Below are 11,440 nucleotides of genomic sequence, written 5' to 3'. Positions count from 1 at the left end.
CCAAGGACCTCCCTGCCCCATTCATCCAGAGTGGGCCCAAGGACTCCATGCCCCATTCATCCGGAGTGGGCACCAGCGACCTCCCTGCCTTTTCACATCCCATGAGCAAACATGAAGAGTGTTCAGTGTCCAAGAGTGTGGCCACGGTGCCCTCCCCGCCTCTCAGAGAAAGGCCGCAGACAAGCGTGGAGGCCTAGAGGAAAGAGGAGGGGCCTGGACTGAGCCCAGGGGACAGGAGCGTTATTGCAAAGGAGATCATGAGATGACCGATTGTTTTCACTGCCAGAGTCATTCAGAGAAGAAAGAAGGTCCCGGGGGCCCGGGGTCGCTACTAGCTGTCACTGCTGGATGGTGCGGCTGACGTGATCTTCACATACTGGCTGAAGATGGTCTCGAACGCTTCGTCCCTGTGGACCATGGCACCGAACACGAGGGGCTGGAGAGAAGAGCCACGAGTCAGAAAGGCCGCGGCCAGAGGGGACAGAGGCCCAGGCCCCGCCCCCTCCCCGCCCTGCCCACCCCAGCCTGGGGAGAACGGAAGAGCTTGGTCTCAGGCCAGCTGGGCAGAAGGGTCAAGGCCCATTTTCATTCAAATGCTCCTTGGTGGCCTTGGAGCTGGAGCTCCATTGTAAGCCGTGGGAAGCAGGTCTCAGAGACCCTGGGCCCCTCCCACTAACTCCCTGACAGGGTCCAGCGGCTCCTCCTCAGGACAAAGGGAGAGGCTGGGCCAGAGGGGTGGCTCTGGGAGTGCTCCCCACGCTGATGCAGCCTGGCTAATAATTATGCCTAGTGTTTCCATAGTGTCAAACGGGACCCCACTGGATCCTCACAACAGCCCTGGGGGGCAGATGGGGAAACTGAGCCAGAGGGGAAGTGGCCTGCCCCGAGTCACCCAGCTAGAAGCGCCCCTGAGCTACCTCACTAAACTCCCTCCCAGCTCTGCCATTCCCTGTTCTAAGGGCCCTCCGAGCCCTGCTGCTGCAGGAGTCTACCATCTGAGGGACTTGGCGGGGCTCATCAAATTCTTCTTCATGAGCCTGAGCCTGGGTCTGGGCCTGTTGGGCCGTTGGAGCTTAAGCTTCTGGACTGTGTGACAGAAATAGCCAATAGAAGGCACCCTTCTGGTCCAAGGAATCCAGAACCCAAGAAGGAGGGGCCATGGTTGCAGGGGCCCCACCGGGCTCTCACCTTCTGGGTGGATGGAGTGGACACTGCAATCCCCATGCCCGATCCCGGGAGGACAGAGAGGACTTTGTACTGTAAGACAGAGAGCGTCCCGTGAGGCGGCTGGGCCCAGACACACGTGCCCCCTCCCACCCCAGGCTCCTGCTCGGGCCTGCTGACCGATGCCTGGAGACCAAGGCCTGGGGGGCTGCTGCCCCACACCTGGACTACACAGGCAGTAATGGTGGCAGGGACTGCGGTGAGGATGCTGCCAGGGGGAGAGAAGAGGTCTCCCTGCCTTTCCCTCCTGGCCCTTCCACTCCCTACAACAAAGGGCCTTTGAGCCGCAGGCTGGGCTCCCGTTGACTCCCCCATCAGTGAAGCTCCTCGGGGGCAGGACAGTGAGACGGGGCCATCGGGGGGTGCCTAGGGGATGTCCCAGCGGAGGGCAGCCGGCAGTGGGGTGCTGAGGGAGAGCTCAGGGCGGGGAGGTGCCTCCATCCTCCCGTCCGCGCGGGGGGGGGGGGGGGTCACTGAGAGAGCGTGGCCTTGGGGAGGGCCGGGGGCACCCAGGGAAGCGGAGGGTGGGATGGAGGGAGCCCGAGACAGGTGGGGGTCTGAAGCCGGGGTGCAAAGAGCTAGGAAAGTAGTGGAAGGAGAAGCTGAGTCAGTGAGGACAGAGGGCTGGCAGGCTGGGTGTGGATGAAGGCCGGTGGGAAGGAGCCCCACTTGGGAGGGCGAGGCTGAGGCTGGAGGCCTCTCACCAAACAGCCTGCAGCTTTTCAGGGAGTCACTTCAGGAATGGGGGGGGAGCGCCCAGGCCCAGGGCCAGGTGGATGAGGGAGGAGAGGATGACCATGCCCCCTGGCCCCCTGAACCCCAGCCGAGCATGGGGCACCACCCCCCACCTTCCTCCAGGGAGGAGGCCGAACCTTCTGAATGTCCGTGATGTCCATCAGCTTGATGACTTTGTTCCTCTTGGAGGAGCCGGACTTGGAGCTTTCGAAGCACAAGTAGCTGAGAGGGGAGAGGGAAGGTGGAGACCCCGGGAGAGGATGAGTGGAAGCCCCCCCGCTGAGGGGCCACATCCCAGCCCCTGCTCCAGGCCTGCCTGTCCCCTTGGGCCGGCGCCTCCTCCCAGAAGCCCCCTGGGACTCCCCCATCCTGGAAAGGTCCAAGACCCCACTGCCCCGGGCTTTCAGGTCCCTCCCTCGAACGCGAGAAGGCTGAGAGCAGGGTGCTGAGAGCCACAGTCCTAGCTCTGTGACCTTGGGCCTGCACTTGCCCCTCTCACACTCGGCTTTCTCATCTGTGAAATGGGGAGAACGACACCTGCCTCAGCTCTACACTCAGAAGACCTGGGTTCACTAGCTGTGTGACCCTGGCTAAGTCATTTAACCTCTGCCTCCATTTCCTCATCTGTTAAATAGGAATCATAAGAGACCTGCCCCCCAGGGGGGCTTGGAGATTAATCATTACTCTATTTCCCTTTGCTGTGCCTCCTGGGACCCAGGGCCTATGGCTCCAAGTCTGCACAATGGGCTGGCACACCACGTGCCCACTCTGGGGCCTGGGAGCTTGAGAGGCTTCACTCACTCCTCCCAACACATCCAGCTTCCTTCCTCAGCTTCTGCAGACCCTGAGAAGGCCTGGGGGGTCTGCAGCTCGGCCCCCTGGCCTGCTGATCTCAGGGGTTGTGCCCGCCTTGTGCTTGGCATGGCGAAGGAGCCCAAAGAAAGGAGACTTCTCTAGCCTCAGACCTCCTGTCCTTGGGCCCCATCTCAGAAACACCAGGGGCTGCTTGGCCAGTGGCCCACCCGGGAGTGAGCATAGCTGGGCCGGGCTTTGCCCTTTCCGGGCTCTCCCTCTTCCCACTGGGTTGGGCATGGTGGGGGGATTCCTGTGGGGTTTCTTCTGTGCAGGCTCTCCCCATGGCTGGGGCAGAGGCAGCACAGTGCCCGCCAGAGGATGGACCCTGGTCGTGCAGCCAGAAGCCAGTGCACAATCCTGTCAGGCTCAGAGGGGCCTCTGGGAGCCCCCAAGGAGCCCAGGGCAGTGTCTAGCTAGGCGTGAGCCTGGACCCCTCCCTCCTGTGCTCCCCCAGCTCCAGGGGCTCCCGCCTGACATTCAAGGCTCCAAACTAGGAGTCCTTAGCCCTGCTGTTTCCTGGCCCCCCCGGGCAGGCTCGGGGAGCCCAGACTCATCTGTACATGGACGATGGTGTGGAAGGCTAACACTGGAAACTCATTTCAGTGGAATATTTAACGGAAGAAAACACCCATGGTCCCAAGGGCCGGGTTAGGACCCCACAGTGTGTGTTGCGCCCAAGCCACCTTGGCCGTCCCTGCTGTCCCCAGCTCCCATGCCTGACAGGCCGCCTCTGCCACCCCGGCCTCCCCGGCCCCCTCTCCCTATACGCCCAGGCCTCCCTGGCTCCCCCGCCTGACACGTGACCTTGCCCGTCCCAGCGAGCTCCCCACTGACCAGGACCTTCCGGCCCCAAGGCCGCCTTGCCGAGCAGCTGTCCTAGGTCCCCCTGCCGGCCCAGCTGCGTCACACAGTGAGTCAGGCGTCTCTCTGGGAGGCCTGGCCAGGGCAGGGCTGGCATTATCCCGGTGCCCAGCCTGGGGCCTCCGCGGGGGGCACGTGCCCGCCTGCCCAGCCAGGCCCCCGCGGGGCATCGGGGCATCACCTCCCTAGCTACTCAGGCTACTTACTTCTCGGTCACGTACAGGACGCCATTCCGGATGTAGTCGGTGGGCATCTTCCGATCCCTGTTGATGAGGCAGCATCGCCAGCCGTTCTCACACACTGACCAGGAAACAGAGCACGCTCAATCCCCTCCCCATCCTCGAGGCCCTGCTCTCGGGGCTGAGAGGGGGGCAGCCCCAGCTCCACTTAAAGCGGCAGGATCCGGGACTGGGGCTCCTCCACCCGGCCGTGTCTGCACCCCCACGCCCCACGCCCCGCTGCCCCGCGCTGGGAGTGAAGACAGGGAAAGCACCTGCCAGCGGCCGCTCGTTTTCCGTCAAGTTAAAGATTTCGTGGAAGTTCCCCTTTTTGGTCCCATGGAAGCGCCCAGTGTCTTCATCTCTGCTCACGCCGGTGGGAGCGCTGGCGCCCACGTAGCTCCTGGAGGACGTGGTCTGGAGCTGCAGAGAAGGCCGCGGGCACTTCATCAATCACACAGTCGCTCCCCCAGCTACACCCTCTCCCCCACTGCATGCTTCTGCCCCGAGGCCCTTCCAGAGGGGACCCTGAGCCTCACACACTGTGCCCACATGGGGCCGAGATCGCACAGGGTCCCCTCTGGCGGTGGGTCAGAGTGGCCAAGATGTCGTGGCAGGATGAGGCAAGACCCTCCCTGCCCAGCCCTGGCCCCGACATCTTGCCATCTCCGAGCCTCTGTCCTGGCCCTGCCCAGCAGAGGAGGGGGGGGGGGGTCTGGAGTCGGCTCCGTCTTGTCCAGCACCTCCGCAGCCCCAGGTCGGCCCCGGGGGGTCTGCTGGGCGCAGGGGAGCATCAAATTCAGCTCTGGGGCATCGAATGCCGGCTGTGGGGTGACGGACAAGCCACGAGCGGCGTTTGGGGGAGAGAGGAGAAGAGGGGGCACAGGGAGCCAGCCCAGGAGGAGAGAACGGCCGAGGCCCACACTCAGGTCCCTACCTTGTCATGCCCTGACAGCTGGCGGGAAGGAAACAGACACATGGTGACACTGACAAACACGAAGGAAAGGGACAACGCCCAATTCACAGCTGCCAGGACCGCAGCAGCCCCACGGGCCCCAGGAACGCCCACAGCGGTGAGCGGCTCTGTGGTTGGGGTGGCTGCTGAACCTGTCCCCTAACTCTGGGCAAACAGCATCTGGGGGCCGACGACCCTCTGTGGGAGCTCCCACAAACGTTACGGCTGGTCTGCGCCAGGGCTCCCCCAGAGCACCGCCGCCGGGTCCCGGCAGTCGCCAGCGCCCGACTCTGGGACACGGGAAGCCCAGCGCTCTGAGAAAGCAGCTGAGGAGGGGGGTCCCGAGGCTCAGGTCCAGCTCAGATCACAGATTTAGGGGAAGAGCTGGGCCAAGATCCCGCGTGGCCCCTGCGTTTTCTAAAGGGGAAGCCTCCAGCATTTTACAAATGAGGAAACTGAGGCCATGGCGTAATAGACCTGCACCTTCCACTTGCCTGAGAGGTGAATGAGGTAAGGACGGCGGGCTCGGGCCCAGCCCAGGAGGCGCCAGACACGGCTCAGGACGCCTCGGAAGGACCCAGGAAGTGGGACAGTGCCCAGAGACCCTGGCACCTGGGAGGGCCTTTGGGGCCTGAGCCCTGGCGCCCTCCGGCTTGTATCCCGTGGGAGGCCCCTTGGACTGAACCAAGGCTGGGGAACCTGCAGCCTTGAGGCCACAAGGACCCTCTGGGTCCTCAAGGGCGGCCCTTTGACTGAATACAGACGTCCTAGAACAATCCAATCCGCTTCGTAAAGGGACTGGACAGAGAGGGCCACGCCTAGCCTCGAGGCCGTGGGCTCCCCAGGCCCGACTGGGCTGACAAGAGGGGCCAAGTCCCTGCTTTGCTCTAAGGGCCATCTCTGTCCTTGGGCACATCGCCTCAACCCTGGCCTCAGTTTCCACTCCTGTGAAACAGGGAGGGCACTCCTGGCCCTGCCACTCTGCCTGCAGGGCGCTCACTGCCCGCATAAGGCATAAGTGTGGATGGCAATGTGGGTGCCAGCTGCCGTTCCTGGGGCCCCAGACGCCAGCCTGACTCCTCCCGCACTCACGCACCCTCCTGGTCACAGTGGCCGCGGAGCGCTCCTTGAGCTGGGGGTCCGTGGGCAGGGTGGTCCAGATGATGTAGGGCGTGTCATACTTGGCCCGGAGACGGGGGCAGCGTTTGAAGATGAAGTCGATGAGGAAAAACTTGATGCCTGCGTAGAGGCCTGGAAAGGTCAGAGAGGCAGCGGTCAGCGGCGGCCAGGGGTGGAATCCAGCCTGTGGGCGCAGCTGCCCTCCTCACGGCCTCACGGTCACCTTCAGGAGGGCTGCTGGGCATTCTGGAGCGAGGGTGTTTTAGGCACACACGTGTGATCACACATGAGCGCATGTGTGCAAACGTGTGCACGTGTCTGAGGGTGTGTGCATTGCATGAGTAGATGTGTGTGTGTGTGTAATCCAGAGCTTGGCTTGATGCCTGGCGTGCAGCAGATACTTAACAGATCTTTACTGATTGTCCTGAAAGGAAAAGAAAAGGCCCCAGCCTCACCCCACGAGCAGGCCAGGGATGGCCGGCTTCTTCATCTATGAACGGACCGGGGTGCTACAGCGTCACAGCGGGCAGGGAGGGGCGGCCTGTGCCCTTCCGCCTGCCACTATCCCCACTGGCGCCAAGGAAGCCTGGCAGAGCTGGGAAGCTCTGTTGGGGGCGGACAGCACTGACCCCAATCTGTGGCGGGCCGTGACTCCTGGTCCTGCTGCCCGGGCCCCCCTCCATCCTGATGGGGCAGAGGGAGCCTGGCCTTACCCATCATGAGCCCCACGATCCTGTAGGGGAAGAAGCAGGAGGCGAGAAACGCCGCCCACAGTGCGATGTAGAGCTTCTGCGTGATTTCCGGCTGGACCCACATGAACAAGCTGGAGGGAGAGGAGAGGGGGCGTGAGTGTCTGGGCCGCCCTTCCTCCCTCTGCGATCCTCCCTCCCATCCTCCCTCGCACTCACTTCTTAATCTTCTCCAAGATGTCAGCCATCTTCCCAAAGAGATTCTGGAAATCAAGAATCGAAGGAGTTGTGTTTGCCCGGCCGCCAAAAGAGGGAGGAAGCCGGGAGGACCCGGCGTGAGTGCCCAGGGCTCCTGGGCCCCTGGCCTCAGCCATCGGTGCCCCCGCCATTACGGCTGTCACCAAACTCTCCCAGGATCCTGGAGAGATGCCCCTCGACCCAGATTCTCCCCCAGAAATGGTCTGGCACGCTCAGAGCGGCTCGTGGGGACGTGACGTGGCAGATGCCCTGGGAGCCCCCAGCCACGAGCCCATTCTGACGCCTTCCTGTCCTTAACAACAAAGAGACAAAGTGAGGGAGGGTACCTGGGCCTTCTGGGCCACGTCTAGCACGAGCTGAAACTTCTCTGACACCGTCAAGTCTTCCTTTGGGGGCTCCTGAAGGCATGATGGGGGTGACAGAGAGAGAAGAGACAGAGACAGGAGGGAGGAGAGGGAGAGGCAGAGGGAGACAACAGGGCTGGTGAGTCCGTGACCTCCCAGGACAAGGAGGCCGCCCCGCCGATTCAACACTCATTACTCTGAACTCTCCCTCAGAGAAGGCAGGTCATGGTACTCTGCTGCTCACAGATCTGCCCAGGTCAAGAGGTCAAGCTCTGGCCATCTCTGCTCTAGGGCCCCTCCAACTCTGCCATCCCCTGTTCTCAGGTCCCTCCTGCCTCTGATCTTCCCTGTTCTCAGGCCCTCCCAGCTCTGCCATCCCCCATTCTCAGGCCCCTCCTGCCTCTCATCTTCCATGACCCTACCCAGTTACAGAGGAACTAAAGGTGTGATTCCCCAGGACACAGGAGAGCACCCACGTCTGAGAGAACACAGTCGCCCCCTTTCCCTGCAGGGGCCGGGCCGGCCATCACTGCAAGACACTCACCACAGCCTCGGAAACTTCAGGCACGATGCTCCACTGGATCCGCCAGCCCCTTTCAAGATACAAAGAGGAAGAATCTCAGATTTGAATGCTGGTCTGTAGCATGGCCCCCTGGGGTCGATGCTGGGGATCTCCAGCCCCTTCTGGCACTGATGTTCCACATTCTCCGCCTCCTCCTGCTCTGAGGGTCTCTGTTCTAGGGCCTCTCATCTGCTATGTTTGAAGGCCCCTCCTGGCTCTAACATTCAAGGCTTCTTGGGATCTACGAGCCCAGGCAAGGACAAGCTTCTCCTCGGGATTGTAGCGATCCAAACCCCCGCCGTCCTGGGCAGGTCGGACGAGGTGGTCTTGGCCGGCCCTCAGCCCTGAGAATGCTGATTCTGTCCTAAGACCCAAGACCCCCTGACAGCTTTCTCTGCCAGAAACCCTGACCTGCCTCCTGACCCATCATAGGACCAGGCTCATGCCTGTCCACCCCAAGGTCAGGGAGCCCTGGGCCGGCTCAGAAAGAGCCTGGAGAGCCTGGAGAAGCCCAGAGTGAGCCTCCTGACTTCTTTATTGTCTGTGGCTCAGCGGGGCACGGCCTGCAGCCTCACCCCCAAGCATGGGGAGGCCCCCTTCTCCCCCAGGCCCATCCCAGCCCCCCTCCTCATCACAACAGCCCTGTGTGGCCGGGAGAGGACAGAGGGACAGACAGTCCGATGACCAGGATCCAATGTCCAGCCCTTGGACAGGACTCTCTGCTGCTGCCCAACAGACCTCCGGTCTCTGATCTGAGGGGAGGGACTCGCCCAGAGTCACAAACCAGGTGAATGTCAGAGCCTCACATTGTGGATGTGAAGTGGGGAAGCCCAGTTCCCATCCCATCTCTGGCCCTGGGCTAAGCCACATGTCTCTCTGGGCCTCCATTTCCTCATCCATAAAAGGGGCCCATGAGCCCCACAGGAGCTGCCTCGAAGAGTCCCCAGAAGCTGAGGGTCCTGGGGGCCCTGCAGAGGAGGGAAGGGCTGCTCTCCTGGATGGCCTCTGTGAGCACGGGTGATGGGGTCCCAGAGGCTGCTCTGCGGGCCCTAGGCCTGACACCTCGGCAGGGTGGCTTAATGCTGACACGCTGGCTCAGGATGCCTGGGCCAGGGACAGGAAACCCGGCATGAGCCCCAGTGGGCGTACCTGGAGATGAGGTAATTGAGCGACAGCCTCAGGATGGCTAGAAACAAGAACATGGGGATGGCCCAGCCGTGCCACACGGCATTCATGTAGACCTGCAGAGGAAGCACAGGAGACATGGCGGTCACAGGCTGGCCCAGGGCTACACCAGCGTGCTGGGGCGGAGGCCACAGCCCAGCCACACCAGGGCCCCTGGCTATGGATCAGATGGGCTAGAACCAGAGAACGGACAGACTGCCCACCACTGCCCAGGTCCGTGTAAGATGCTACCCCAAAGACTCCCAAGAAGCAGACCCTGCCTGTCCTGAAAGAGCTGATGAGGAAGCAAGGTGAAGATGCTCAGCCCAGGACAGCGGCCAAACGCTGGAGCTGGGAGGAGACCTAGAATGGGGAAGGGTCTAGAACCGAGAGCATGAGAGTGGGGAGGGGGCCTAGAACCGAGAGTGTCAGAGCAGGGAGAGGACTAGAACCAGGAATGTCAGAGCTGGGAGGGGCCTCAGATGTTGAACATGAGTGCTGGAGGAACACGGACTTCCGAAGCCTGCTGGGCCCTCAGGCCAGAGGTCAGACAACATGTCCAGGGAAGGTACCGCTTGGGTTTCCTCTCTGAACCTCCTAAGAAATGCTTCCTCACAGCCCCCATCTGCAGGGTCTGCAGTGCGCTGGGCCCGCCTGGGCTTCGCCACCCAACATGTCTCTGGCCTCTTTGGGGCATCCCCTCACAGGCAGCAATAGCGACTCCTCGTGCTCTGCACAGACATTGGCTCATTAAGCTTCTACACAGCGGAGCCTCTAAGGTTGGGTTCTCCTTAAGGAACGTGACCTGTCTGAGCAGGAGATGACGTACCTATGTTTCTCATAGTGTCTAATGTCCCCAAAACGCAGACCAGGAAGGCCAGGGCGTGGCCTACCCAAGGCCTCGGCTGCCCCTGGTCTGAGGGGCAGTGGCCAGTAGCCAAGGGTCGGCAGTGTGAGATGGACCCCCCCCACTCCTGCCATGCTGCTCTGAAGGGGGCCCAGTAAGCCTGGGGACAGACCCCACCCTTGTTTCTAAGCATCCCCATTTGTGAAGGCTGGTTGGGGAGGGGAGGGATCATATTTCTGCAGAGCACACCTATCAGGGGAGAACCAAGAACACTTGGGGGGGGGGGGGTTCCCATCCCTGCAGGCCTGCAGCCAGAGGCCCAGGATCACCCGTCAGAGAAAACAGGAGCTTCCTGCATGAAAGGAGGTCTCCAGCGGCCCCCAGACTCTGCCTTGGCCCTGCTCCACCCTTTAATCTGTGCCTTGGATGTCATGAAGCTGGGAGGGCTGGCCAATTCATCAGAGGAGTCAGGAAACCAGCACAGCCCAGAAGCACAGACTCAGCCAGCAAGAAAGAGGCGATGACTCCAGTAAAACTGCGCTGAATAGCAATACATGGAAAATCCTAACTTTGGATTTAAAGAAAGACCCAGGATGGGGAGACCCAGGCCATGGAGAAACGGCCTCTGCGGCAGAGGGAGTCAACTAGAAGCCAGCGCGGCGTCCGACCCGGGGAGGTGATCATCCTGCTGTCTGCAGTGGTTCTGGGCCACACAGCTGAGGAAAGACAGGGAAGCTGGGAGGCAGTGGGGGAACACGGTGCCCATGGCAGCAGGGCCCAAGAGGGTGACCTCTGCAGACTAGCTGACGGCCAATCTGGAGGCCACAAGAACTCAAGACGCTGCCCGTGGAAGAGGGACGAGAGGATCCTCCTGGGCTCCAGCAAGCAGAACGAGGAGCAGGGGGAGGGGGAGCTCCAGGGAAGTTGATTTCTGCTCAGAGTGAGGAAGAGCTTCCCCACACTGAGAGTGGTCCCACTGCAGAACGCCCCAGGGCCTGAAAGACACCAAGCAGAGGCTGCAGGAGCATTTCTGGGGAGACTGGGGAGGGCCAGGCTGGGATCCTACCTCCGAGGCCCCTCTCAGCTCAGGATTCTGGCTACAAACTCAGCTCTAAGTTACACACCATGGTGTGGACCCCTTGGAAGAAATGCTAGAGGTAACAGGGAAAATAAAGGAACCAAGCCACCCACACAGTGTCTGATCAATGTTAGGGACACATTCGGGAAACACTGGCTACATGACAAGATGGATGGACAGATGGGTGAATGGTGGGACAGAAGGATGGATGGATGGATGGATGGACGGGTGAACAGTGGGACATATGAATCGATGGATGGATGGATAGAAGATGGGTGAATGGTGGGACAGAAGGACAGATGTATGGATGGATGAACGGTGAGACAGATGAATTGATGGATGGATAGAAGGATGGACAGATGGGTGAATGGTGGGAGAGATGGATGGATGGACAGATGGGTGAATGGTGGGACAGATGGATGGATGGATGGACAGATGGCTGAATGGTGGGACAGATGAATGGATGGATGGACAGATGGGTGAATGGTGGGAGAGATGGATGGATGGATGGACAGATGGGTGAATGGTGGG

At 61.4% G+C, this 11,440-nt stretch overlaps 1 protein-coding gene across 1 annotated transcript in view; it reads right to left on the bottom strand.

Moving 5' to 3' along the window:
* Positions 1-11,440, bottom strand: part of GRAMD4 (GRAM domain containing 4) — a 60,365-nt gene that overhangs the window by 2,719 nt on the left and 46,206 nt on the right. Inside the window, exons 8-18 of the mRNA XM_069099321.1 lie at positions 8,970-9,061; positions 7,803-7,851; positions 7,241-7,312; positions 6,876-6,919; positions 6,681-6,790; positions 5,945-6,099; positions 4,169-4,316; positions 3,882-3,975; positions 2,097-2,181; positions 1,189-1,257; positions 9-436 (exon numbers count right to left, since the gene is read on the bottom strand). Coding sequence (XP_068955422.1) covers positions 332-436; positions 1,189-1,257; positions 2,097-2,181; positions 3,882-3,975; positions 4,169-4,316; positions 5,945-6,099; positions 6,681-6,790; positions 6,876-6,919; positions 7,241-7,312; positions 7,803-7,851; positions 8,970-9,061 — 1,023 coding nt within the window. The 3' untranslated portion in view covers positions 9-331. The remainder of the gene's footprint in view (positions 1-8; positions 437-1,188; positions 1,258-2,096; positions 2,182-3,881; positions 3,976-4,168; positions 4,317-5,944; positions 6,100-6,680; positions 6,791-6,875; positions 6,920-7,240; positions 7,313-7,802; positions 7,852-8,969; positions 9,062-11,440) is intronic.

The sequence above is a fragment of the Petaurus breviceps genome, unplaced genomic scaffold (assembly GCF_028583685.1).
Source record: "Petaurus breviceps papuanus isolate PSGF00001 unplaced genomic scaffold, PetGlider_PUasm1.0 370, whole genome shotgun sequence".
Lineage (NCBI taxonomy): Eukaryota > Metazoa > Chordata > Mammalia > Diprotodontia > Petauridae > Petaurus > Petaurus breviceps.
Note: the sequence above shows the minus strand (reverse complement) of the source record. Positions and strands in the feature narration are given on the sequence as shown.